The 22,743-nt window shown below is 35.2% G+C and overlaps 4 protein-coding genes across 11 annotated transcripts; 1 reads left to right on the forward strand and 3 right to left on the reverse strand.

Moving 5' to 3' along the window:
* Positions 1–152: 152 nt before the first annotated feature.
* Positions 153–9,187, reverse strand: LOC124308060 (sorting nexin-25). The gene is made up of 11 exons (XM_046770392.1): positions 8,651–9,187; positions 8,209–8,519; positions 7,924–8,093; positions 7,440–7,834; positions 6,937–7,360; positions 5,919–6,223; positions 5,454–5,711; positions 5,242–5,375; positions 4,931–5,173; positions 4,543–4,825; positions 153–4,420 (listed from the first exon to the last, which is right to left on the reverse strand). Exons 1-11 carry the CDS (start codon positions 8,882–8,884, stop codon positions 4,367–4,369), a joined length of 2,811 nt encoding a protein of 936 aa, XP_046626348.1. The 5' UTR covers positions 8,885–9,187; the 3' UTR covers positions 153–4,366.
* Positions 9,188–9,214: 27 nt separating this feature from the next.
* On the forward strand, positions 9,215–10,875 carry LOC124308065 (39S ribosomal protein L28, mitochondrial). The gene is made up of 6 exons (XM_046770403.1): positions 9,215–9,362; positions 9,516–9,688; positions 9,840–10,098; positions 10,169–10,312; positions 10,399–10,574; positions 10,738–10,875. The coding sequence occupies exons 1-6, from the start codon at positions 9,339–9,341 to the stop codon at positions 10,790–10,792; spliced, it is 831 nt and encodes a 276-aa protein (XP_046626359.1). The 5' UTR covers positions 9,215–9,338; the 3' UTR covers positions 10,793–10,875.
* LOC124308059 (probable phosphorylase b kinase regulatory subunit alpha) lies at positions 10,866–19,991 on the reverse strand. Of its 7 annotated transcripts, XM_046770387.1 has the most exons (17): positions 19,564–19,991; positions 19,319–19,367; positions 17,945–18,458; positions 17,418–17,863; positions 16,947–17,262; positions 16,580–16,793; positions 16,382–16,491; positions 15,054–15,201; positions 14,060–14,238; positions 13,729–13,879; positions 13,601–13,624; positions 13,078–13,373; positions 12,433–12,988; positions 12,297–12,349; positions 12,023–12,181; positions 11,658–11,915; positions 10,866–11,583 (listed from the first exon to the last, which is right to left on the reverse strand). In XM_046770387.1, exons 3-17 carry the CDS (start codon positions 18,425–18,427, stop codon positions 11,356–11,358), a joined length of 3,621 nt encoding a protein of 1,206 aa, XP_046626343.1. In that variant the 5' UTR covers positions 18,428–18,458; positions 19,319–19,367; positions 19,564–19,991; the 3' UTR covers positions 10,866–11,355. The 7 variants fall into 7 exon arrangements, with proteins under 7 accessions (XP_046626343.1, XP_046626345.1, XP_046626341.1 ...); XM_046770389.1 differs by lacking the exons at positions 19,319–19,367; positions 19,564–19,991 and adding an exon at positions 18,755–18,886; XM_046770385.1 differs by lacking the exons at positions 15,054–15,201; positions 19,319–19,367; positions 19,564–19,991 and adding exons at positions 16,136–16,283; positions 18,609–18,851.
* Positions 19,992–20,331: 340 nt separating this feature from the next.
* LOC124308159 (dolichyl-phosphate beta-glucosyltransferase) lies at positions 20,332–22,619 on the reverse strand. Of its 2 annotated transcripts, XM_046770572.1 has the most exons (6): positions 22,409–22,619; positions 21,903–22,077; positions 21,634–21,830; positions 21,423–21,531; positions 21,306–21,352; positions 21,026–21,214 (listed from the first exon to the last, which is right to left on the reverse strand). In XM_046770572.1, exons 1-6 carry the CDS (start codon positions 22,469–22,471, stop codon positions 21,158–21,160), a joined length of 648 nt encoding a protein of 215 aa, XP_046626528.1. In that variant the 5' UTR covers positions 22,472–22,619; the 3' UTR covers positions 21,026–21,157. The 2 variants fall into 2 exon arrangements, with proteins under 2 accessions (XP_046626526.1, XP_046626528.1); XM_046770570.1 differs by having other exon boundaries at positions 20,332–21,352.
* Positions 22,620–22,743: the final 124 nt, after the last annotated feature.

The raw sequence follows: 22,743 nt of genomic DNA on the forward strand, positions 1-22,743 counted from the left end.
AAAAATATGCTCCAGAAATATATTTATAATCATTCTTTGACTAAATAATTACGTCGTTAATATGTATATATAGGTATACATGTTTTTCTTTCATTTCTGTATACATATTATTGAAACTATTTCACTAATTCTCACGTTTTTTCAATTAGAACTGCAGGATTCAACGCGTGGAATGTTTGCCGTTTCTATTTAAGTGTTACTTTAATTTTTCTAACACTGTCTATTATCGTCGGATACCTATAAAGATATACGGGATGTATTTGTGAGGTTCAAAGCTCAGGTGAATCAAGCAAAAACATCTCATTTACTTAATGTTAATAAAAGTGAGTCATCCTCGTTGGTATTACAGATTCTATTCGATACTCGTCGTAGTAATTTATATGATGCACTACGTTTTGTATTATATCCAACCGTATTTTCAAACAACAATGACGATTATACTAGACAAAAAATGAAGAACATTATCACTAAACGAATATCGAAACAGTTACAGTCGGTGGGCAGCCCGACCGAAAAGTCGTGCATAATAAATGTCACAGTCAAAACCTGACCTACTTCGACGAATCCAAATTATTCGAAACAGTTACATACACAGAATGCATAGCATGTACCCCAACTAAGGTAACCAAGGCACATCGACTTTGATGGCTATAAAATCATCTAGGAGCTTTAAATGCTGTTGAATTTTTATTTTAGTCATCAGTCAAATCTCATGCAGGTGGCACGTTACAAATTTCGAAATGAAAATAATTTAAAACTTGATCATTCTTATTGAAATTGGCCACCTTTGCTCTATTTGTCATAAATATTATATGGTCAAAAATAATTATAATGGTATAAGTGTTTGATACCAAAAAGAGAAAGTAATATTGACTAGTATTTTCATGCTATTAAAATAAATTATCTTCGCATTTGTCAAATTCTTTTTTAATTGACACGTCACTTGCGGAAAAATTTCCTTTCTTTCGTCATTCGCTGATTCATACTGCCGCTGTGCAAGAACGCAGCCTTAGTTGGGGCGCTGCTGTAAAATTGGATGAAAATCTTGGCCTATACACGAATAAATCGACATTGAAAATAAAAAAGCAAAAAGACTCTAACACCCCGCTCTCGTTATACTTCGTGTAAGTATACGTAGTTATTCAAGAATAAGCAGCGACTGAACATTTTTATCACCACAATATTGTACACCTACCTATCACGCAATTTGAACTTACGTGCTGAGTAAGTTTTGATTGATTATTAATTCATTGGATTAATATTACCCTGAATGTTAACTAATAATTATACTTAAATTTAAAAACAAAAAGTTTGCTGTAAATTATTAGATTTATATATTCTGCAACATATTCTACCGAGAATGTATTATTTTTACAAGCGAATTCCTTCGAGTAATGTCTCAATATTCGGTATAAAAGAAATTCGTTTATATTTTTATTTCGTACCTATTAGGAACGTCGTTTTCTTTTCTATAAGCAGCGCGTCATTCTCTCTGTTCCAACGTTGTTCCTCCATAATCATCGTCGCCTGTATATTTGCACGAATTTCATACTATATTTTTCAAATGATCGCATAATGAGATTTCTCAAAGGAATTATTTTGTAAAATAAACGGACTCTAACATTCGGTGCCAAAAACCATATTATAACTGTGTAAATAAGTACATGTAATTGTATAACTTATATAATTGATAATATACATAAATATGTAGAAATAAGAGATAATATTATTGTACTATTTGTATAGGAGTTGTGAGTAATTTTAGAAGATTGTTTAAAATATTTGTGCGCCATGTTGCCCCGCATGGCGTAAGAATAAACTATTATGTATCCTACGAATAATGTTTTCAATTTAATCTCCTTTCGATTCCTCCGCTGTTATTCGTCACACTGCGTTGTACATATACTGTACGTGTATCTGTATAGTTTGTTAGAAATTAAGCATAAAATAAATTATGAAAGCTATTCGATTGAAAGTTGATAGCAAAGATCGGTTGATCATTGAAATTAAAATTGAGGAATTCGATGGAATCGAATGAAAATTGAAATCAAAAGTCGGATGAAACTTACAATGGTCAGTAAGTTTAAAATCAATTTATTTTGCGTATCAACAGTAGATATATTTGAAGCTGCACAAACGTTTCATACAAGTTGGAACTTATTAATAGGCAACAGATCGTTTTTGTCATACTTTATCAGTATATTTGATTTTTAGTTAAATTGTTGTATGTATGTATAATTTATACGTGTGCAGCATACAGAAATTAGATTTTTATAATTTCTCGTTAATCGAACACTGAGTTAATGGTTCCTGCACATTCCGCGTCAGCACCTCCCATTGTTACAATGATTAAAATAACCGGAAAGTAGGTACAGATTTACTATATTCTAATGCAACCACTGGTATTCAGTCAGAAGAAGGCAAGTATCGTTTTGCTCCAAAACCAGTGATGGAACATGAACGTCTTGTCGAAATTTCGTTAGTAATACAATTTCGTAGTTGGATCGAGGTCATTTTTATAATCCAATTATGGCACTTGTCATTATGAATTGAAGAAAAATATCGAAGAAACTTTTTAAAAATTCTTGAAATAATAAAGCATCGCGAATATCTTTAGACGACGTACAATTTAAACCCAATCTCGAATTTTTAAAAATTCGGAAGTAGTAGAAGAGAATTGAATTAATTGAGTTTAAAATACCTCAAAATGAATTCCATTTCCTCCAGACTGTGAAAAGTTTGGAATTCGGTTATTTACTTAAATTCAGTCTGTTTTGTTTTTTTTTAATTACAGTTATTCAATGAATTTGATAGCAGCTTAAACTAAAATTGACATATCAATTGGTAGGATATTAATTTTCTATGACGCGTATCTATTAACAAATAAAGTAAAAAGACCGATCAAAAAGATATTAATACAGGCAGTGTTTTGATAACTACAGTGATCGTACTAATACGATATTTACTACTTGAGATTTCTTCAGCCAGCATGATGAATGAAATATCGCACTTGAAACATTTAATTACAAAACACTATTTGATTTGTACAGCTGCTAATCGACTGGCAGATCTAGTTGACACAATTTAAGGCGTGTATATAGTTCTTCCCCAGTGATTATACATAGCGCTTCCTGATGTGAGAGGTTTTCTTGCTAGTAAAATTTTAGACACGGACGCAATAAATGATTTTTTAAAAGTAACTTTTGCATGGTTACGTCGATGCTATAACGCCTAATCGTAAGAATCTGGATGTGTATTTACATCATTATTGATCAAAACACAGAAAACATACGGTTTACTAACGTAGTTCGAAAATAGAGCATTTCTTTCAGTTTACCGTGTCTATCTGGGTCCCTCATTCATATCCGTATCAAATACGTGTGTAAATTAAAAAATTACAAATTAAGTAATCAGGCTGAATTAGCAATGATACAATTGCATAAGCCTATTCAAAATTTTTGGTAAGTTTTCAATTAAATATTAGAACTTTAGGGGTTCAGACGAGTTTTTCAAAAGACGAAATCAAAAGTTGAAAAATAAATATTTTACGTAACTTTGACATTAAAATATTTAGATAAAATTAGAGATATAAGAGAATCCTAATGCATCACATTTCCTGCGTACTCCCTACCTTTTTTCACCTTGCTCTTTTTCTATAACAAGTAAATTAAAGTATTTCAAATATAATCTATGGCCTCAATTGTATAATTTGTAAACGATAATTATTAACAATTTTCTTGTCAGTATAACAAGCACATTGGCTGACTGAATAAAATATAAGAGTATTAATATTATTTAACAGTTAATAAATAATTAATAATAATTTTGTTTTTTAACTCTGATTTATAATTTTTATAATTGCACTGGTATACTGAAAATTTAATCACAATTGTTTATCATGTTTGTGACATATAAAATTTAAAAGTTAAAATTAATCCTTATTGGATTTCAATACTGGCCTCGTTTAGTTAGTCATTCGTGTTAATGTTTGAAATGATTTACACACATTCGTAATCGACACGCAATATGCATAATTCTTTGTCTCTTTGATACTGAGAATTGTATCATTTGGAATGGAACCGAGTATAAAATTAATGTTAGATCATCGATTGTATTCGTCAATAACGAATCTGAATTTGGCAGTAGAAAGATGAAATCGAATAAAATCATTGTTCAAATTATTATCACAATATAGCAATATTATGAAAAAATACGACTCTAAAGTTAGATCTTTGCTTGAAACTTTTTTCACTAAATTTTTTCTTTGCGGGGAATAGTTTTTGTACAGATTTCACGTTTTAGTCGGTGATTGAAAAGTGATTAAATCAAATAATTGACAGTAAAAAATAACGTTAATATCACACCTCTATTTTGGATGCAGCTCTGGAAATACTTCGTACATCAGGACTTCGAAAATATCCTGTAATGAAAGATTATAATATACTTGAAAAAATTTATCTACCGAGTTTAGACTCAGATTTTACTTGTTAAGAACTCGATTTGCCGTAAAACCCCTTGATACATTGAAATGCATTTACTTACATAAAACAACTGCTTGTTCAGGTAAACATTTTGTAGCGAATCAAATACTTTGGTCGCTCCACGTTGGGCACTTTGAGCTCCGACCAAATTGGTCAGAACTTCAGGTACATTATTCAAAAATTGTCTGCGAGCCTCTCCTCTAGTTTTCAATTTCTCCTCATCAGAACGAACGTTGTTTTCAACGCACATCTGGCCATTTGGCCACCACGATTTTGTAAACAATTGTATATAATAATGTAACATTGGCTCAGAAAATACCCATCCTACAGTTTCTCTAACTTGCCTGTAAAAATCATTCCAATGGTGCAGTGTTTAAGAGTTACAGAAGTTCGTTCACTTTAGAAATATTTCATCAAACGGAAAATTATGTATACATCAATTGACTCACCGGTTTATCGTACGACCATAAGTGATTTGAACAAATGTAATCAAAGACCTCCTCAGCCACCGAAACACTCCTCTAAGATCAAACACTTCTCCGAGCAGGGTGTAAAGTGGTTCGGCAATCGCATCTTTACCAGATCCCATACCGTCGGAATTACCCATACGACCTCCTTCTCCATCATCCAACAATAACGAGTAGTCTTCTTCTTCGTCTTTGTCTCTGGAATCTCCGCTGCCTCCTGATCCACTGAAAACATTATTCACTTATAAACTAGCGGATCTGCGTTTATTTGACGATAACAGTTTTTCACTTACGTTTTAAACAGAGTCGATAGAGAAAAGCGAGATTTTTTAGGTGATGGAGCTGTATGTTTCAAATGTTCAGAACTCGGACTCAAAAATGCATACAAAGCTTCACTTTGGTTCAGACGATCATCTTCCAAAACATACTGAAAAATGTAAGGATAAAATCAATAAAATTCATTTGTTGCTGTGGTCAGTCAAAGCTAGGAGTATAAATTTCCCACATTTAGATATTTTTGAATCTGTATCTTTGCTTTGTCCAAACTGTTTCTATCAGATTTTCCAAAGAATTTCAGCGGCTGTGAGGGAAGTTCAAGATTCTTCACGTTCGAACATAATTGACGTAATTTTCTGTGGAGTTCTTGGAATTCAGGCAATCTTCTGAGCACAACCCAACCGGTTGATATACTCTCTTCGTTATTTTCATCCTCAGCCATGTGTACCACAAGTACAAATTGTGGCGCTTCTCCATTTTCTGGGATCTGACGAAATGCGTTCATCATTTTACAAATAGGGCCAGAAGTGACAAAACGTAAATTCGTTTTGATATCAGAAATTTATAAGTAAATATTTCTTTTATCGTACTTAATATGACCCGAGAACAATAGTTGATCTCATAAATTACCATACTACTCCAGCTGACTAATTATCTTAAATACGCTACGTAACATTTGATAATGGGAAAATACCTCAGCGCTTTGAACATCTGCTGTCCAGTGCCCCAAATGTTCCGCCCACATTTCAGTATGAGTTAAATGAGCTTCGAGCTGCCTTCTCTCCCCCTGTAGCCACTCGACTTCCTTCTCCAAAATACTCAAAACTCTACTCTCGGGTTTTAACGATGATCTAAGTGCTTGTAACGCTTGCATTTTATTGCTTAGCTTTTCTTGGAGCTGATCAAGTTTACTACGAGCATAATTTGAATGTTCACCAACCAGTAATGAAGAAGTTTCAGATATAGTTCCATCCGCCAACTGACAGTCTTCCAATAGACCTAATATTTACAAGTCTCACTTCACAATTTAATCAAAAATTGTCTACATGAATGGAGTATTCTAAGTATTCAACAGCATAGTCAAAGAGCAGCACTGCTAGAGGCTCTATGAAATAAATTGCACTCGAAAAGCTATAGCAACAATCATAAAAAATTTCATGGCTTAAAGCTGCTGTGCTTGATCAATACTACGCATAGTGCAAAAGCATTAGAAACATTCGACGATGAAAATAACAGATAAAGATATCACTTTCGATTGATTATTATATCCCAAGTTCGAATACATGTTATTTTCACATTGATAACAAGTTGAGCATGATCATTATTTATCTACATCGTCGATGTTATCTAACGTAGTGTTCTATGGATGGAATAAAATTCACTTACAATCTTCTACAGAGGGTGAGAGAACAGTAAAAGTCAACATCAAAACTTGATTAGAGGACAAAGACTTAGTGTTAAGAGTGCAATAAGTGGCTCTACATTTAATATTTTTTTAATGTAATTATTCGTTTACTTTACATTAATAGATTTCTCCATACCAATTATTGAATAACACATAAACTTTTCATTCACAATATTAAGAAAGAATCTGTGCCCTACTCTGATGCACATTTTAACGCATATGTTAAAAACAATATCGTGTAAGTCTCCATTGAACGACATTTTTAGATAATAAACAAGTAATAGTAATAAGAATTGAATAAACTCACCATCTGCTCTCTCATTGATCAATGCCTCTTGCATTTTTTTATAATGTTCACTGACGAGAAATGATGAATAATACTTTTCTTCCAACGTTCTAACAACACTCTCCTGAACTTCATAAAATACCTCAGGCCCTTTGTCTCCCAGTAAAAAACTTTCCATTCTCTTCCTCAGATTCTTGTCGACTTTAATTTCAGCAGTCGGGGATCTAATATATGTATAAAATATTTCTGCTCCCAATTGGTGCCAATTTGATCTTTCAGCAGCACGCAATTCTTGCACTGCTGCCCAGTAACCAATCAATCCTTGGCTAGCAACTTGCTCTAAGAACTGAGACAGATAACGGCGTCCAGTCACATTGTCTAAGATTACCTGTAAAGGTACTATTCGACCATCCGCGACCGCAGCTGGATCAGATATGTCGCTTTCCTAAGTCAGCAGAAAAAAATTTATTATAGAATAAAAGTAAGTGAAATAATCAAAGACAAATGTTAAAAAATTCGCACACCTGTACAGGATAATCATTCCAGCCTAGAGCTTGCATATGACATTCGCAAATATTTTTGGCATATGTTAACTGACTGATATATCTTTTTAACTTTCTCGCCTGAACAACATCTGATTTACCAAGATTATTGCTTTCAGGATCTAGTCCCTGAGCTCTTTTAACATTTTGTACAGTTGTAGCCTGCATAATTTCAGTGACTATGTTATATCTGATATGTCTCAGAACTTCCAAGTCCTTGGAATTCTTAATCATTTGAATGAAGTCTTCAAACGATTCCGCATACTCGTAAGTCTTCTTATGCATTGCTTCCGTAAGCTGTTGTTGTTCAATGTAAAGCAGAATCTTCTGATTTATGTAGTCTGGATCTGTTATTAGATCTATTGCCGGCTTCAATACTGAAAATGATTTAAAAAATATTTTTAACAAGGTTCAGGCTAGTTGCAAAATCAACTGTGTTATTTCCCCTTCTCGATGTCGCACTTACTTTTGCAAGTAATAACTTCTCTGAGAAGAAATTTAGCTGGAGACAAAGAGTAGCTTCGTGGTAAAAAAAACATAATGCATATCTCGCTCACTAGTCTTAAGTAATCTAATTCATCTAACGGTGACATAAGGTGTGCCGATAGAATGAACACTGGGTCTTCACCCTCCATTCTATAATTAAAGAAATTCAAATCATTAATTAAAATTAGTGATAAGGAAAATTTTGTCAGTATGTGACTTTCAACTTTCTTCTTAATATTAATATGGTGAAATAAATAAGACTCACGCTGCAGCTTGAGCAATTCTGATTTTTTCAAAGTGAAAAGTAACTTTGTTGACCAAATCGCATGCCACAAGCTTTGTATGATCTACACGAGCCAGTCTATCATGTAGACTTTGTATAGCACCCCAAACGTCTTGTTTCATGTTATCTACTATTTGTTCAGAGCCAAAAGCCAGCTCTGCCAGCCAAGATCCAACAAAATCTTTAAAAGCTAAATCAAGAAGATTCTGCAACGCTCCATCTACCATTCTAGTAAAGACCAACGGATATCGAGCAGGTTTTCGCACTGCCGATAACTTGGGTTCGTATCCTTTCTGCAAAACGTTAAAACAGATTTATAAACGTAATTGATACAGCTTCTTTGGAAAAGTGATTCGATCGTTCTTAGAAAGAGTATTACTGCAAATAAGTTCTGACATCGGCTATCGAAAAATGATAAACATACCATAATCATGTGCCTAAAAGCATCCATATCTGCGACAGTTTTCACAGTACCTAACCCGGTATGATGCTTTGGTGACAGAGCAATGTGCACTTGAATGACGGCGAATGTTCCAAACAAACAACAGGAAAGTGTGAAAAATCCGTAAAAAGAGTACCATGCTAAGTCAGGCCAATATAGCCATATAGCAAAGTTGGCCACGATTCCGGGAAAAATGTACATTAGCATTACTTGCATGATGATTAATTATCGTAATAGTACCTTTATAAGGTATTCCTGCGTTAACATGATTTTTTGGACATCACATGAACTGAAATAAAAATCGCACGTATACGCGTGGTGTCCGACACGGGGTTCAGCCCATGTCGCAGTACTTGTTTATCTTTCTTTCGACGAATTCTGTTTTGATTATTATTATGTTAACAACAGTCAAAATTTCTGTTTTACAAAAAATTATTAAAACATATTATAGTACTCGGCTACTGTTCCACTGTTTACGTGAAAATTGTCGATATTCAACAGTGTATTCAACAACCGGCTGAATGCTAGATTTCGATAGTATCAAAGTCGACTGCTGTTTCACGGTACAATCCAATCGATCGGTCCGAACTGCAGACGAATCTGATGTCGTCTGAGTTTGGCGACTGGATTTAATTATATTTTACACTCTTGTTACATTCTTTAATATACAATGACGACTAATAAACTAGCCCAAGTAAGAATTTTCAATTTAGTGCTTGTACTATCCAATTATTCTCATCACTTAACATAAACTTGGAAGCTAACCTCACAAAATTAATCTTAAGATCCACTCCGAATCTTGTAGTTTCAATCATCTTTCACGTGTATAACGAATTTTTTATTACAGGGTTTGCGAATGTATTACCTCAAACAACCAAACCGATTCGAATTTGGAATTGGAACAGAAATGCCTGCAGCGTACAAGAAGTTTTATACTGAATGGAAATATACACAACCAACCCCTGTACATTACATTGAAAAGGAAGGAAAATATGCAAGAAATGAGGCCACGGGAGAAGTGTAATGTATTTCCTCAAATAAAATACTTTTTTACAAACATGCTACCATCAATTTGCAACTTTCCATGATAAATATGATGATCAGTGTTTAATAAATCTGAGAGCATGGAAAACTTGCAAGATTTTATAAGATGATACAAATTCACTTACAGATATCCAGTACAAAATGTTCCACTTCCATTAAAGTATCCCAAAGAGGCTCACCAAGGTTTATGGGGTGGTGAATCTGTAGTACAAGGTTTTCAAAAACGACATCAACTTAAACAGAAAATTCCACATTTCTGGGTTCCTACATTGAAAAGATCCATTGTTTACAGCGAAGTTCTTGACAAGTATATACGTGTCACCCTCACCGACAGAACTTTGGATTTAATTCACAAGAACTATGGATTTGACCACTACCTGTTGAAGGTACCAATCTATTAATCAGTAATAAATACCACGTTAATTGACATGTTTAAAACTCATCTTTTCTATACAGACACCAGCTTACGATTTGAAATCTGAGCTGGCTCTGAAACTTAAAAGGAAAATTCTTGAAACATTGGCAGATAAATCTCTTTATCCCGATAATCCTGCCAAGAAAGACGAAGTTTACTCCAAATATCAGCAATATTTATCTGCTGTAAGTAAATGAAATATTGAATATTCATTTAGGCAATATTTAATAATTTCCAACAGTCTAAATGAGTTGAAAATTATTGTTTATAGTACACAAAAGAAGAAATCGAATGGTATGGTTTAAACTGGCGTGAGGCTTGCGTGAAGATGTTCGCAATAAAAGCTGCCCAAACAGTGGTTGCTCCACTGAAACATCAGTATCGAGCGGAACTTATTGTTGAGTTACAAAATGAAAGTGAAGTGCCTGCTGAACCAGAAGAATCTAGGTATGAAAAAAAAAACATGAAGCAGTACTTACATTAATTATCCAATTCGTAATTAGGGAAGATTTTCTAGTATAAAATTTTTAACCTATACAATAGTTTGAAAATTTTAGCACAGTTGTTGTAATACTTTTAAAAAACTTCTACTGTTCAATTTTTGTTCCAGTATTTCATGGCTTTCGAGGCTTAATCCACTATCCAAGAGTACAAAGACTTCGTAAAAAGAAGATAATGTAGTATTGATTCTGTCATGTATATGTATATTTTAAAAAGCATACCAGTAAATTGGCGAAATGAATTTAAATCTTACTTTATTTTCTAGCATGGCTAAACTGTACTGTTATACGTTTACACATAAACACAAATTGCATAATACACTAGGTAAGCATTTAATAACAAGAATTAACGAAGCTCATTATTCACACTTGCTCCTACTCCAATATCGACTAGCCCAATTTTCTCAAGAATCCAAGCAAACAAACTTGCACCATATCGACTGTTTATACAGATCTAAAAAGAGATTTGTAATACAAATGGTGAAACGACCATATAATGTTGCTACTAGGAACTGAGTTCCACATAATATATGAACCATTGTTGGTTAATATGTTTCAATTACTTGGCAAATTTTAACTCTTGATACTTGGCGTTCAGCATTGTGAAGTGAAGATAAGTAAAATAAATATTATCAGCTACGTCTTTTATATACCATGGTCGATACAAAGTTCTCTCTTTGGAACATCGTGACAAAACAAATATAATAACAATAGTAATAATAATGCATCTATGACACTGAACATTCTAGGTCCCCATCTTTTGGTAGACAATTCAGCAAAGAAGCTATAGCCCTTGTGATATATGTCATGGTTCCGTAACTGCCGCTAGGTGCACTATCATAAAAATGTTGACAGACATAAGCAGCTCCGCCACAAAGTAAGCCTCCTGTTGCAGTTGTCTCACGCTGTTCTTTTGGCTTAGCGCAACAGAGTGTTGCGTCTCCATCTGAATTCATCTAAAAAGACCATAAATATTGATCGTACAAATTTGTTCGAATTGCAAAAATTTTCCATCACAATGTATAATTACCTGATCTTCCAAAAATATGACATTTGCTTTATGCACTAAATGTTCGACAGCTATGAGCCCACCTAGAGAAGCTACAACATTGTATTCAGTAACTAAAGTGAGAACCATTAGAGCCTCGACTACTAGCTGGCGATATTCTGGTTGTGGTATAGTATTCAGGACAGTTTCAACGGCTAATGCAAATTTTAATTCTCCGGGCGTCATTTCTTGCGTTAAATTCTGCGGAAGTACTCTACCCTCAATAGCCAAACCTTGACACTAAAAACATAAATAATTCTAAAGTCGTACGATACTATTATAACTCTTCCTAGAAATTCAGACAGCTTATCTGAAAGAATGGTTAACTTGGCTGTGCTTATACTTACTCGTTCAAGCACTCCCCATACCCGAGGATAAAAATCTCTGGGTACTCTGTTCAAGGCTCCATCTAGCCTCCGTCTTCGCAACCATTGACCTTGTCTATCAGGCTCTAATTCACCGCCATCCGGTTGGTCAACTCCCAGAAAGGAACCAATTTGAGATTTCTACAGGATACACAATATCAAACCAACTTACAAGAGAATGTACATTCTTTGGAAATTAACATTGTTGCAAACTGGTACTTTGAAGCTTGAAATCAAAGAAATAAACTTCGCTTACCCTACTAACTCTGCCCGATTTACAGCTAATGACAGAGAAGTTTCCACGTCCAACTGCAAGAAATTTTCGTTTAATTGATATAGGTTGACACATACGGTAAAATAGGTCATCATATTTGCATACGAGTAGAACATACCGCTACTTATGGCGAATTCCTTGCCACTCATAATATGATGTAACAAATTTTTCATTTCAAATGGAGATAAGTTCAGTAAATGTTCAGATGCTTCCTCTCCAGTACAAATTAATGTTCGAGAAAGTTCAGTGGCCATAACTTGGATAATCAATCCAACTCTAAGCCTCAACATTTCGTGAAATAGTTGAGGCTCAGTTCTGATAAACATTGCCAAGTAAACAAGTAGCTCCTGGGTCAACATGGCGGTAGATTCATCATCACCATAAGCTTGGTGAATCAGAGATCTCAATTCATTTTCTGGCAAAGGTGCAACGATAGTATACTCATTCGAAGGTGGCATGCCGACTGTAACTTGCTTTTGACGGACTAGCAAGTCAGTAACAGCCTTGGCTAGATCTTCAACACGTTTTCCTAGCATACCAGCTGTGTGCCTTACAATACCCCACATTTTTTGCTGGCAAGCCTTTTGATATAATCCTTTCAGCAAGTCTTTAACAGTAACATGACGCCCCTCCTCAAGCATACCAGTGTCATAATGCAATCCTTGCGAATCAACCTACAGATAATCTCAAGTTGTTAAAATCTACTGAAAATAATAACGTTTGATGGACATTGTAGGAACTTCGTTATCTCAACACACTTTACCAAATATTGCAAGATGTCTCCCTGCTCTTCTAAACTTTCAGTTTCCCTTAACATTGCTAATAACTCTTCCACTTCGGTATCAGCGTATTGTGTTTCAGATGCTAATCTATGTCTATGCGACTTGGCGGATTGCTTCCATGGCAACAGGTCATCAGTCGGTGATGGTGTACGAGTTACGATTACTGGTGGAGAAGATGATTGCTTTGCTGCTGCCGTATCCGTTATCTCGATAAATGGATTGGAGGAGTAGCCCACGGAAATTCTACGTTCATCTCCAGACATTCCGAGACTTTCAGCTGAACAACCAATATGCAATATTTATTCAATTTCGACAAATTTTGGAAACTATTTTTTTGCGACTAGAAGACTGCAAAGCAAGAGGCGGATGTACATATGCAATGTTCAACTTTTTTTCTCAATTGCTTACAGCTAGAAAGTGCTCGTACTGCATACACTTGCACCAATCGTATTCATATTCACAAGTAATCAAATAGATGTTATATAGATATGTTACTAAACTTACGCTCTTGGAGACTTATAGGAACCACTGGTGGAAGAATGCATTGAAAGAAAATTGACCGTCTTTATGAAATAAAAATTACTAATATACCATAGTTTAAAAACTGTCAGGTAAAAATTGTATAGACTTACGTTCTACCGCTATGGATCTAGTTTTTTTTATAGCACCCTTGACAGACATTTTACGTCTGAGATTTCGTCCGCTCCGAGCAACAGGCCGATTAAGAAGGCCAGAACGATGCGGAAAGGCACGTAATAAGTGATCATCCAGGTATTGTTGAACCTATAAAATTTATATGGGTTTTTATCAGTAAAAATAAGATTCCTACAAACTCCCTAAGCATGAGATACCTTGAACAAATTTATATTTGATTTTTTTCATTTGAAACAAATGAGATTGACATATTTGTGTAATTTTATTACAAGAAAAATTTGCATTGGTATAATAGCATTTATCTTTTACCTGGGGATTCAATTTATCAGGTCTGCCTTCCTCTGAGCTACCCAAGAAGCTTAAATTAGTGATACAAGAGGTACTTAAGAATTCATTTAAATTTCCCAGGGATACTCTAGTTCCGTTGATATAGCCGCTCTTTAATTTTTTCATGGTAGTGATCATGGCCAAGGGAATTTTTCCTTGATCTGAAAAACCAGGAACATTTTATGATAAAGTATTTATTTCGAAAAAAAATGCTAGCAGCACCAATATGTCATGTGATTAATATCATTCGCCAAAACTGAATAGCTTCAATCATACTTTAAGAAGCTGTACAGTTTAAAGAATTAAGAAGCTATGCAATTTGAAGCAAATGCCAAAGCAATCAAGATACCATTAAGATTCGTAATGTTCGATAAAATAAAAAAGAACAGGCTGCCCAGTAGAATTGATGCCCAAAATCCTAGGTTCTATTCTAAACTCAACGCTCAGGTTTGCACAGTATTTGCACCCACCAGGTTCGCACAATGGATATAGATGTTCCGACAGATAAAATTCATTTCCAGAAGTGTCGAGAAAAGTGTAATAACATTGCTCTTGTGGAATTGATTATGTTTGAAGTCAGGTCACACATTTTAATACAGATTACAAAATTAATTTTTAAATTACAGCTTGTTATCCCGACTCTGGTTGCTTCATAGTTACCCATGAAATTTAATGCTTGAACAAACCTTAACAATTCAAAAACAAAACTGTAATAGAAATCATGTGCCTGATAATATGCATAAATACAAAGTCAAAGAATTTTGATGGCCAAAGTAATTCAAATCACAAAAATGATGGAGGCAAATTTCCTAAATGTCTGGTACAAAAAACACATTCTAGGATACTTCCAGGATTTCCAAGATTTCCAGGATCGTTGGACGCTCTGGTGTGTTCTAGATTGAAGCAATAATTTCAATGGTAGAATTACTCGTAGATGTAATTCCAGAAAAAATGCTGATCAACACTGATAGCATACCTAGATGATTATGAGTGGCTACAAGTGTAAGAGTAGGTCTTCCAAGCATTTGTTTCCAGTTGATGGTGAGGAAGGCCAGGTAGTTTGTAACAGTATCGACGAGTAGAGCCGCATCATTTGTTGTATAGTACTCCTCCCCATCAAAGTTCTAACACATGCAACACACCCACCCACCGCAAACACATAAGCCAAAATACTTTGATATTAATAATTAGTATAGCTATACTTTCACGGTCTGCATCAGAAGAAAGAAAAGCTTTCCAGGGCTTGTTTTTATCAATAAAAACAATCATTACTCAGAATTAGATTGTGAGATTACAATGACTCGTTGGATACAAATTTCCTTAAATACCGTCAATCAATCACAAAATCCTTCAATTTTTTATCCTTTACATAGAAAAAAAAAAACAGGAATTGATTTAATTATATTTTTCTACTTTTCTGCTGGAAAGCTTTAAATTACTTGTTGACTGACTGGCTGGGAGTTTTTTCATTATTATTCGATGTAATACTAGGCGATAATTCGATTGTTAAGTTGTTTGACAAAGTATGTTAGACATGTAGTAAGTCTTGTAGTGTGGTAAGTTTTTGAAATTAAATCAAATGTAAACAAGTTGTCTAAAACAATAAATAATGCAATAGAAAATTGCGAGACTTGAAGGGACAGAAAAATAATATCACACACTCAAGCTATCGGATTAAGTCTACTACTTCCAGGCATGTTAGGAGTAACCATAGGTGATGAATTGACGATATACTTCAAAATTCAAATCGAAAACATATACCCATTTATGTTCGAGTCATAGGCTCCTAATAAAACTGAAAAGACCAAAAAGTTTATTGCTTGAAAATTCCCTTTAATAATATTGAATATGCATAATTTTTGGAATAAAAATCATGTGACTGATATAGAGATCTGGTATTAATTGACTGAAAGTTAATGCAACATTGTTTGAACTTTCAGCTGAAATTAGGATGAGTTTGATAAATAAAAAATGTAAGGAGCATACTAGACAAAACTGATTTAAAACTGGCCCCAAGTATTGTTAGGCCTATGACTCGCAAGTACAGTATTCATATACCTAGGTGAGCGTTCTTGAGCGGCATCACCACCAGCGGCCGGCCTAACATGTTTTGCCAGCTAGACTTCAAGAAATTTATTTCGCCTTTGAATATGTCAATCATGAGCTCATAGTCCGATGCGATGTAGAACCGTGTCATGTCCGTCAACTATTTTTTTTTTTTTTTTTGTACAATAAAAAGAAAATGAACAGTAAGTAGAAATACGAAGCATATAAAATTTACAAAATTGAAATAAAATGGCTTACTTGTGGTGTAAACGCAAATATTTTATCATGTAGAGAGTATAATTTGCTTGTGCTGAGTATTCCCACATCTCTCGATTTTCGCCCTGATAAACCTAATTTTTTATTACGTCCTGTTGACAGAAGATTACACATGAGAATCTTGCATTAAAAAAAATTTATTTTCATTTACTGGTCAAGTGAATATCAAAGAACATATACCTAGATAAGTATACAAATGACTGAGGACTTTGGCAGGCTGTACTTCTATTGGTGCTACTTCCGCGATAGTTTGAACATGGATATCGTGTTGGGCAATTTTTTCGCGTATTTCAGCATCCTCTGCGAGTATAACTACTTGTACCACAACATCCGGTTTCTTCTCACTGCACAAACGTCTGTTTAGTGGATCTAGCTCTCCAACTGCCAAGAAACCCTGTCATAGATAAATCGAATATCTGTAATGCCTGAGATATATACAACTCTAGATTCGGAAGTGCAGATCTACGATAGATTCAACTTTACGCACTCTCAACTCCGAAGTCAGTTAAGGGCCACTTATTATTCAACAGAAATTGATTCAGCTCACCTCTTGCAACAGTTTTCCTAGAATGTACAATGATTGTGCCCACATGAAAGGACATCTACCTATTGCCTCTCTTTCTTGGCTACCGGGATCTGCATATTCAGCAGCTACCTTATCAGCTGGTACAGTATATAATTCTGGAACTAATTTCATTCCGTCTTCAGTTTTAATCATAATTGCCTCAAGATATTCTGTATATTTTATAACTGCGTCCTTATTGCCTTGAAAGCAAAAGTCAAGAATCAAGTAGCAGAAGAACAAAGGCCATTCACATTCTATATTCTCAAACATGCGGAGCTCCCATGGTTCGTAATATAGGCTGAAATGTAAAAGAGAAAATTGTAGAAGAATAAAATGAGCAGTAAAAACCGTGATCAATTTTTTTTGACTACATAAAAGTATCTTTATTTACCGTAATGTATAAAAAAATAATTCAAGTCACTAACAGATCTTCATGTATGTCACTATACAAACCGATTAGGATCTTCTTTGGGAGTCCTGTGACCATCTCTGAGGAACCTCTTGCAACCGTATCTTCCTTGTAATTTTTTGATAATAGCACTCCTAGTTAAATCGATAAGATTAGGTTCGTCAACAGCAAAAGCTGGGAAACTTATGATAGACAAAAGACCACTGTCGAGTTCCTTTGAATTGGATTCTCTTGGTAACATAGACTGTAGCACGGCCTGACACTTTTGCGCCTCGTCAGCCAGTACGTGAATAACGGAAGTTGGACCACCGCGAGCACCAAACAAATCCAGTTCGTTCATAGCTTCGAGTGCGGCCTTGGCCATTCCTATGCTGCTAGCATTGAGCTCTGGTAATCCGTGATTAGTTTTATCTCCTCGTTCCCAAATACCGTAATCCGGCGTGCAATAAGCAGATTCAATATAAAATACTAAATTCTGTATAAAAGCCACCTACAATTTAAAAAAATACATGACGGAGAAAATTAAACAAGAAGCTGACAAGTCTGTTTCCCTTAGCGTTTCAACGCTCACCTCATCCAAATTGAAAACAATTTGTAATCCAGATGCAGTCATCTGAGCGAGAATCAACAAATATAGAGAAATAGCATCAATTTGAAGATGTCCCCACTCTGCATCCCCAACGACAGTTTGTCCATTAACAGAACTATACTTGGCATGCAAAGCGTCATGTGGATTTTGAGTTGTTTTAAATTTTTCTACTTTATCCTTTTGCTGCATCATGGCCATTAACAAACCACGCATCAATTTAACACAGCTTTGCTCCAACTCGTAAGTTTTGGCCCTATCCTCGTCAGCATCAGCTATTTTTTTATAGGCCATTGAAAGACCCCAGACTGCTAATATGCAATAGATGTTGTCTCGTATCCATGCATGATTAATGTCAGCACTCGCCGGAAAAAGGCCAGTAACTGGATTTTGATGGTCCATAATTATTTTATGAACCACACGCTGATAGTAGTCCAAACGGACTCCGGAGTTGCTGCGACTTCGCATTGTGACTACACCTTGCTATCCCAGTTTTGAACTGTAATTGAAAAACATTGATAGAACTATTTTGCAATGTGGATGCTGGCACGAGTAATTTACGTACGCAAACGTTATTTATCTTAGTACCACACAATTAGTTTACAAGACTACGTGTTACGGGAGTAATAGAGCAATGATTACTACGTACATAATTGGATTGATTTTGAGGTTAGAAATATATTTACGCATAAATCTGTCACCTGGACCGAAATATAAATTCAGATTCAAAATATCGTTGAGTTGCATAAGCTCCCCATTTCTTCGCAAGTATTCAAAACGCTGAATTATATTTACATTTGATATTTTCATACATCCCAATTTACAATGTGAAACGAATGTCAAACTAATAGTCACAAATTTCACAGTCGTGAGACCGTAAACTGTTTGACAATGAGAGAGCCCATGTTGACGGTTTTTGTGTCCCTTGTTTAGTAGCGCCCACTGACACGAAATAGGTTGATGGAACTAATTATAACAGAAGGAACTGGGTATACCGGTAACAAGCGTATAGGTATATCAGTAGCTATAACCTCAGGTGAATCACCACTTAAACGACTTCATTGGTAAATTCAAATGTAGACTAATATATCAGTTACAGCAAATCACAATTCGTTCTCATGAATACAGAGTAAGTGATGTATATAATATAATGACCTGTCATGATGCTCATTCCACTTTCAGCATCGTGAAAAATTTCGTTTAAATGAGCTATGGTACAATAAATTGCAAAAAATAATAATTTGACTGAAAGTGGAACACCGTGGCTGTCGTGAATGAGCCTATCCATGCAGCTAAGAAATCGTAGATTTGTGTAACGATTGTTACCGCCACCACGTAACTCAACACATGCAAACTCACCAACACTGCCGAGTAATGGAGAAGTTACTGGGATGTCTCTGCTTAAACTCTAGAAAAAACAAAAAAGAAACTTAAATTCATTTACCAAACTGGGTTTCAGTCATGTTTCAGTTCGCAAATTATTATTATTGTTGTTTACCCCCCCCCCCCCATATTCATTCGCGGCATGTTACGCAAGGAGAAAAATTCGGCTCAAAATATACCATTTCAAAGTATCATCCAATAGTTGAAATAAGTATTCTTACCTCCTTCTGGTTGCTCCACACTTTACATGTAGTAGATCTCGTAGCATCTCACAATCAATTCCACTCTCACTCTCACTTTTTGTATACTGTAGCTGGCTGCCTGGGCCGATTGAATAAACTTGCTCATAACAAAACTATATGCATTTACCGAGAATCAGCCAAACGAATAATAAAAAACCACACCCGACGCAGAGATACGAGAATCGAGATCGTCAAAAACTGAAGTTAGGTCAAACAATGAAAACTCAGACACGAAACTCACCTTCCATGTTTGCAGGCTATTTTTATTGCAATAACTCATTTTTTCCGTGGGTCACACGTTACCGTTTGTGCATTACTCAGAACTGAGTTTGGTGGGAATACACTGATCAATCAAATAACGTGTCACAGCCTGAGCAACGCGATCTGTATTCTACGACGCGCGTACCTTTGCTCCATTCGCGCCGGCTGCTCGAACGCGAGTGAAGCGATTAACTCCGCGTGGCGCTCCAGAGCAACCATATTTTCGTCGTTGTTTCGCGAGTTGCCGTTGACGGCTACATTAGGCGTTTTGAAAGTTTGAACTGTGCATACATCACGGGCGTTACAACTTAAATACAGATAATAAAAACGTTTAATATTCCATGGTACTTGGGTTATTGCAATAACACAGAACATTTCAACTTCTGTTTCCTATACCTGATTTTATAGTTAAATAATGGTATAAAATGGGTTGATACAGTTGTGTGGATATGGTAGTAATTACTTGAGTCAACGGCTAATTATAAATTTCAGGTTCAACTATTCAGATATAATAAGAGTATACGTATACATCAAACGATTTATTTGAATATTCAATTTAACAAAAGAGACAACGCTTCAATAGGTTGCTTAATGATTCGATGCTTTCAGTTCTTAAAGACTCGTCATCTTCAATTTATATCTCAGTTATAGAAAAGTTGAAAACCAATCACTTACACTCGTTCACCAGGCTGTCAAGTTTTGTAAAGCAAAATTATTTTATAAGTTTAAATATTGCTATCTTTAAAAAACAAACTGTTCAATCACAGTTTTAATTTTTCTCTCGCGTGTCCACATATTTCAATATTCTGCGTCACAGTATAATAATAACCTACTATTCAGGAAAGTTGAAAGTATAAAACATTTTGCATAGGCAATTACCTCAAACTTCAGAACTAGTTTTTTGAATGATTCTCTTCTCCTTTTCATGTATATGTACCACAGACCAGCAGTTGAATTTATGTAAATTTTCACTAGTACCATCCACTTGTCTATACTGCAGAATATAATCATTGGTTACGAATGATACGGTGATAGTTTTTGTACCATCGGAATCCATCAAATGATCAATCGCTCTTAACTTTGGCTATTTTCCAAGCTCCGATTCTATACTTCAACCAAATTAATCCCAAGTCACGACCCATCTGCAGCCAACTCCATATAGGAACTACCTTAGATCCGTCAATTTCTGTCCAAGTCACAGCGATCTCTGTTATAGGCAAACCTAAAGTTTGTGCAATGTACAACATTTCCACGTCAAAAGCCCACTGTTCTACATGCAATGCATTAAACAACGTTCTTGCGGTTTTGCGGGTCAGAAGCTTAAACCCACATTGAGTGTCTCTAATACCTCTGACACATAGTAGCCAGACTAGAAAGTGAAAACCATGCATTAGGAATATTCGGAATATGGAGCGTTTTGCAGTTTCTTCCTTCTCTAAGTGTGCTCTCGAACCACATACCACAGCATCGGACGATGCTACCTTTTCAGGCTCCTTTGTGTAGTCACCTAAGATAAGAGAAACACCATGAATATTGAATTAAAACTTGCACTGACTGAATACCAAGGTCACACTTACAGCCCAAGATTTGTTGCAAACTAGCTTCCAGTTTTTCAATATCACTAAACTTGGTAGCTCCATCAGCATCGGCAAAGAGAAGTACGCTACCTCTGGCGCTTTGTAAGCCCTAAATCAGAAAAGAAGCTGTTATTGCTAATTAACAAATATTTTGACATTCTTTATGACTTTTTGAAAAGAAACTGTAATAAGGATTTTTCAACAAACTAACCAATCGTATAGCCCCACCCTTTCCTCTGTTTTTGACCAAGCTCAGGACTCGAACAGTATCATATTTACGGCTATAATTCTGAGCAGCCGTGACTGTTCCATCTGTACTCCCATCGCTGACTACAATTATTTCGTAAGTAAATCCAAATCTTTTGCGGTGCTCGAGATACTCAATACATTCATCCAGCATAGGTAGCACTGAAAAATAGAATATCAGGAGCATTTGGGATAAGGTTCTTAAATTTTGCTGTATGCATTTCACAAGCTCACATCTCTCTTCTTCATTGTATGCAGGTACTATAATGCTGAGATGTACGCTCCAATCATCAGAAAGAGATGGAAACATTTCTCTTTCTCCTGTATGAAAGTTGTAAAAGTAATTCTCATCCTTGTGACGCCACACTTTGGGATAAGGCTTTGTTGTTGCATAAAGCACCACACAGAACTGAAAAATGAATGAGATAGATACAATGGCTAGATGATAAATTTCCGTTCCATTTATAGTGAAGCATAATTTCTTCACACATGCATTGCCAGCTGTGATAAGTTATCTTTTACAGTAAATACAAATAAATGTTGCAATTAACGGACAGTCCAAAAATGACGTGAATAGTCTTCAGGAATGAACAATCAAATTTTAAAAATACGATAAAAATATTGAAAACAAATAAAAAGTGGATAAAACAAAACAGGCAACAGGTAGAAAAATACTTGATTTCGAATCAGCTATTCTTTGCCGAAATCAACATAACCTTAGCCAAACTGTCAACACCTACCAAAATAAGAAAACACACGGCGAGAAGAGCGAAATATCCAATTAATGCTTCTAGGGCAATCATCCTGGTGATGAATAGTTGACCAAGTATTACTTGATCACTGTTAAAAATGCAAAATATCCGCTCATCCCGTGCCACGTAAATATACTCGCCAACACAGCAATGAGGCGCGCAGCCATTCGATACGTTACAATTCTACGTCACGATACGTCTGTTTGTTTATTGAATCACGTTCCATGTAGTCTTTATGCATGCTTATTCGTTTATAATAAATTTTCTTGGAAATGCCACGTTCAACCTGAAAATACGTTTTGCAATAAATGTTGAATTTAAAT

This window comes from Neodiprion virginianus, chromosome 6 (assembly GCF_021901495.1).
Source record: "Neodiprion virginianus isolate iyNeoVirg1 chromosome 6, iyNeoVirg1.1, whole genome shotgun sequence".
In the NCBI taxonomy this organism is placed as follows: Eukaryota; Metazoa; Arthropoda; class Insecta; order Hymenoptera; family Diprionidae; genus Neodiprion; species Neodiprion virginianus.

What these genes read in the sequence shown, in the direction of transcription:
- LOC124308159 (XM_046770570.1), bottom strand. Translation starts at nt 22,471, where the DNA reads ATGATTGCCCTAGAAGCATTAATTGGATATTTCGCTCTTCTCGCCGTG. An exon ending in CCGTGTGTTTTCTTATTTTG is followed by an intron (nt 22,078 to 22,408) that starts GTAGGTGTTGAC and finishes TTCATTTTTCAG; the next exon opens with TTCTGTGTGGTGCTTTATGC. An exon ending in AGGGTGGGGCTATACGATTG is followed by an intron (nt 21,532 to 21,633) that starts GTTAGTTTGTTG and finishes TTTCTGATTTAG; the next exon opens with GGCTTACAAAGCGCCAGAGG.
- LOC124308060 (XM_046770392.1), bottom strand. Translation starts at nt 8,884, where the DNA reads ATGCAAGTAATGCTAATGTACATTTTTCCCGGAATCGTGGCCAACTTT. An exon ending in GATCAATGAGAGAGCAGATG is followed by an intron (nt 6,224 to 6,936) that starts GTGAGTTTATTC and finishes TGTAAATATTAG; the next exon opens with GTCTATTGGAAGACTGTCAG. An exon ending in CTATCGACTCTGTTTAAAAC is followed by an intron (nt 5,174 to 5,241) that starts GTAAGTGAAAAA and finishes TAATGTTTTCAG; the next exon opens with TGGATCAGGAGGCAGCGGAG.
- LOC124308059 (XM_046770387.1), bottom strand. Translation starts at nt 18,427, where the DNA reads ATGCGAAGTCGCAGCAACTCCGGAGTCCGTTTGGACTACTATCAGCGT. An exon ending in CCCAAAGAAGATCCTAATCG is followed by an intron (nt 17,263 to 17,417) that starts GTTTGTATAGTG and finishes TTTACATTTCAG; the next exon opens with CCTATATTACGAACCATGGG. An exon ending in TCATTTGTATACTTATCTAG is followed by an intron (nt 16,492 to 16,579) that starts GTATATGTTCTT and finishes TTCTGTCAACAG; the next exon opens with GACGTAATAAAAAATTAGGT.
- LOC124308065 (XM_046770403.1), top strand. Translation starts at nt 9,339, where the DNA reads ATGACGACTAATAAACTAGCCCAA. An exon ending in AATGAGGCCACGGGAGAAGT is followed by an intron (nt 9,689 to 9,839) that starts GTAATGTATTTC and finishes ATTCACTTACAG; the next exon opens with ATATCCAGTACAAAATGTTC. An exon ending in GCTGAACCAGAAGAATCTAG is followed by an intron (nt 10,575 to 10,737) that starts GTATGAAAAAAA and finishes TTTTTGTTCCAG; the next exon opens with TATTTCATGGCTTTCGAGGC.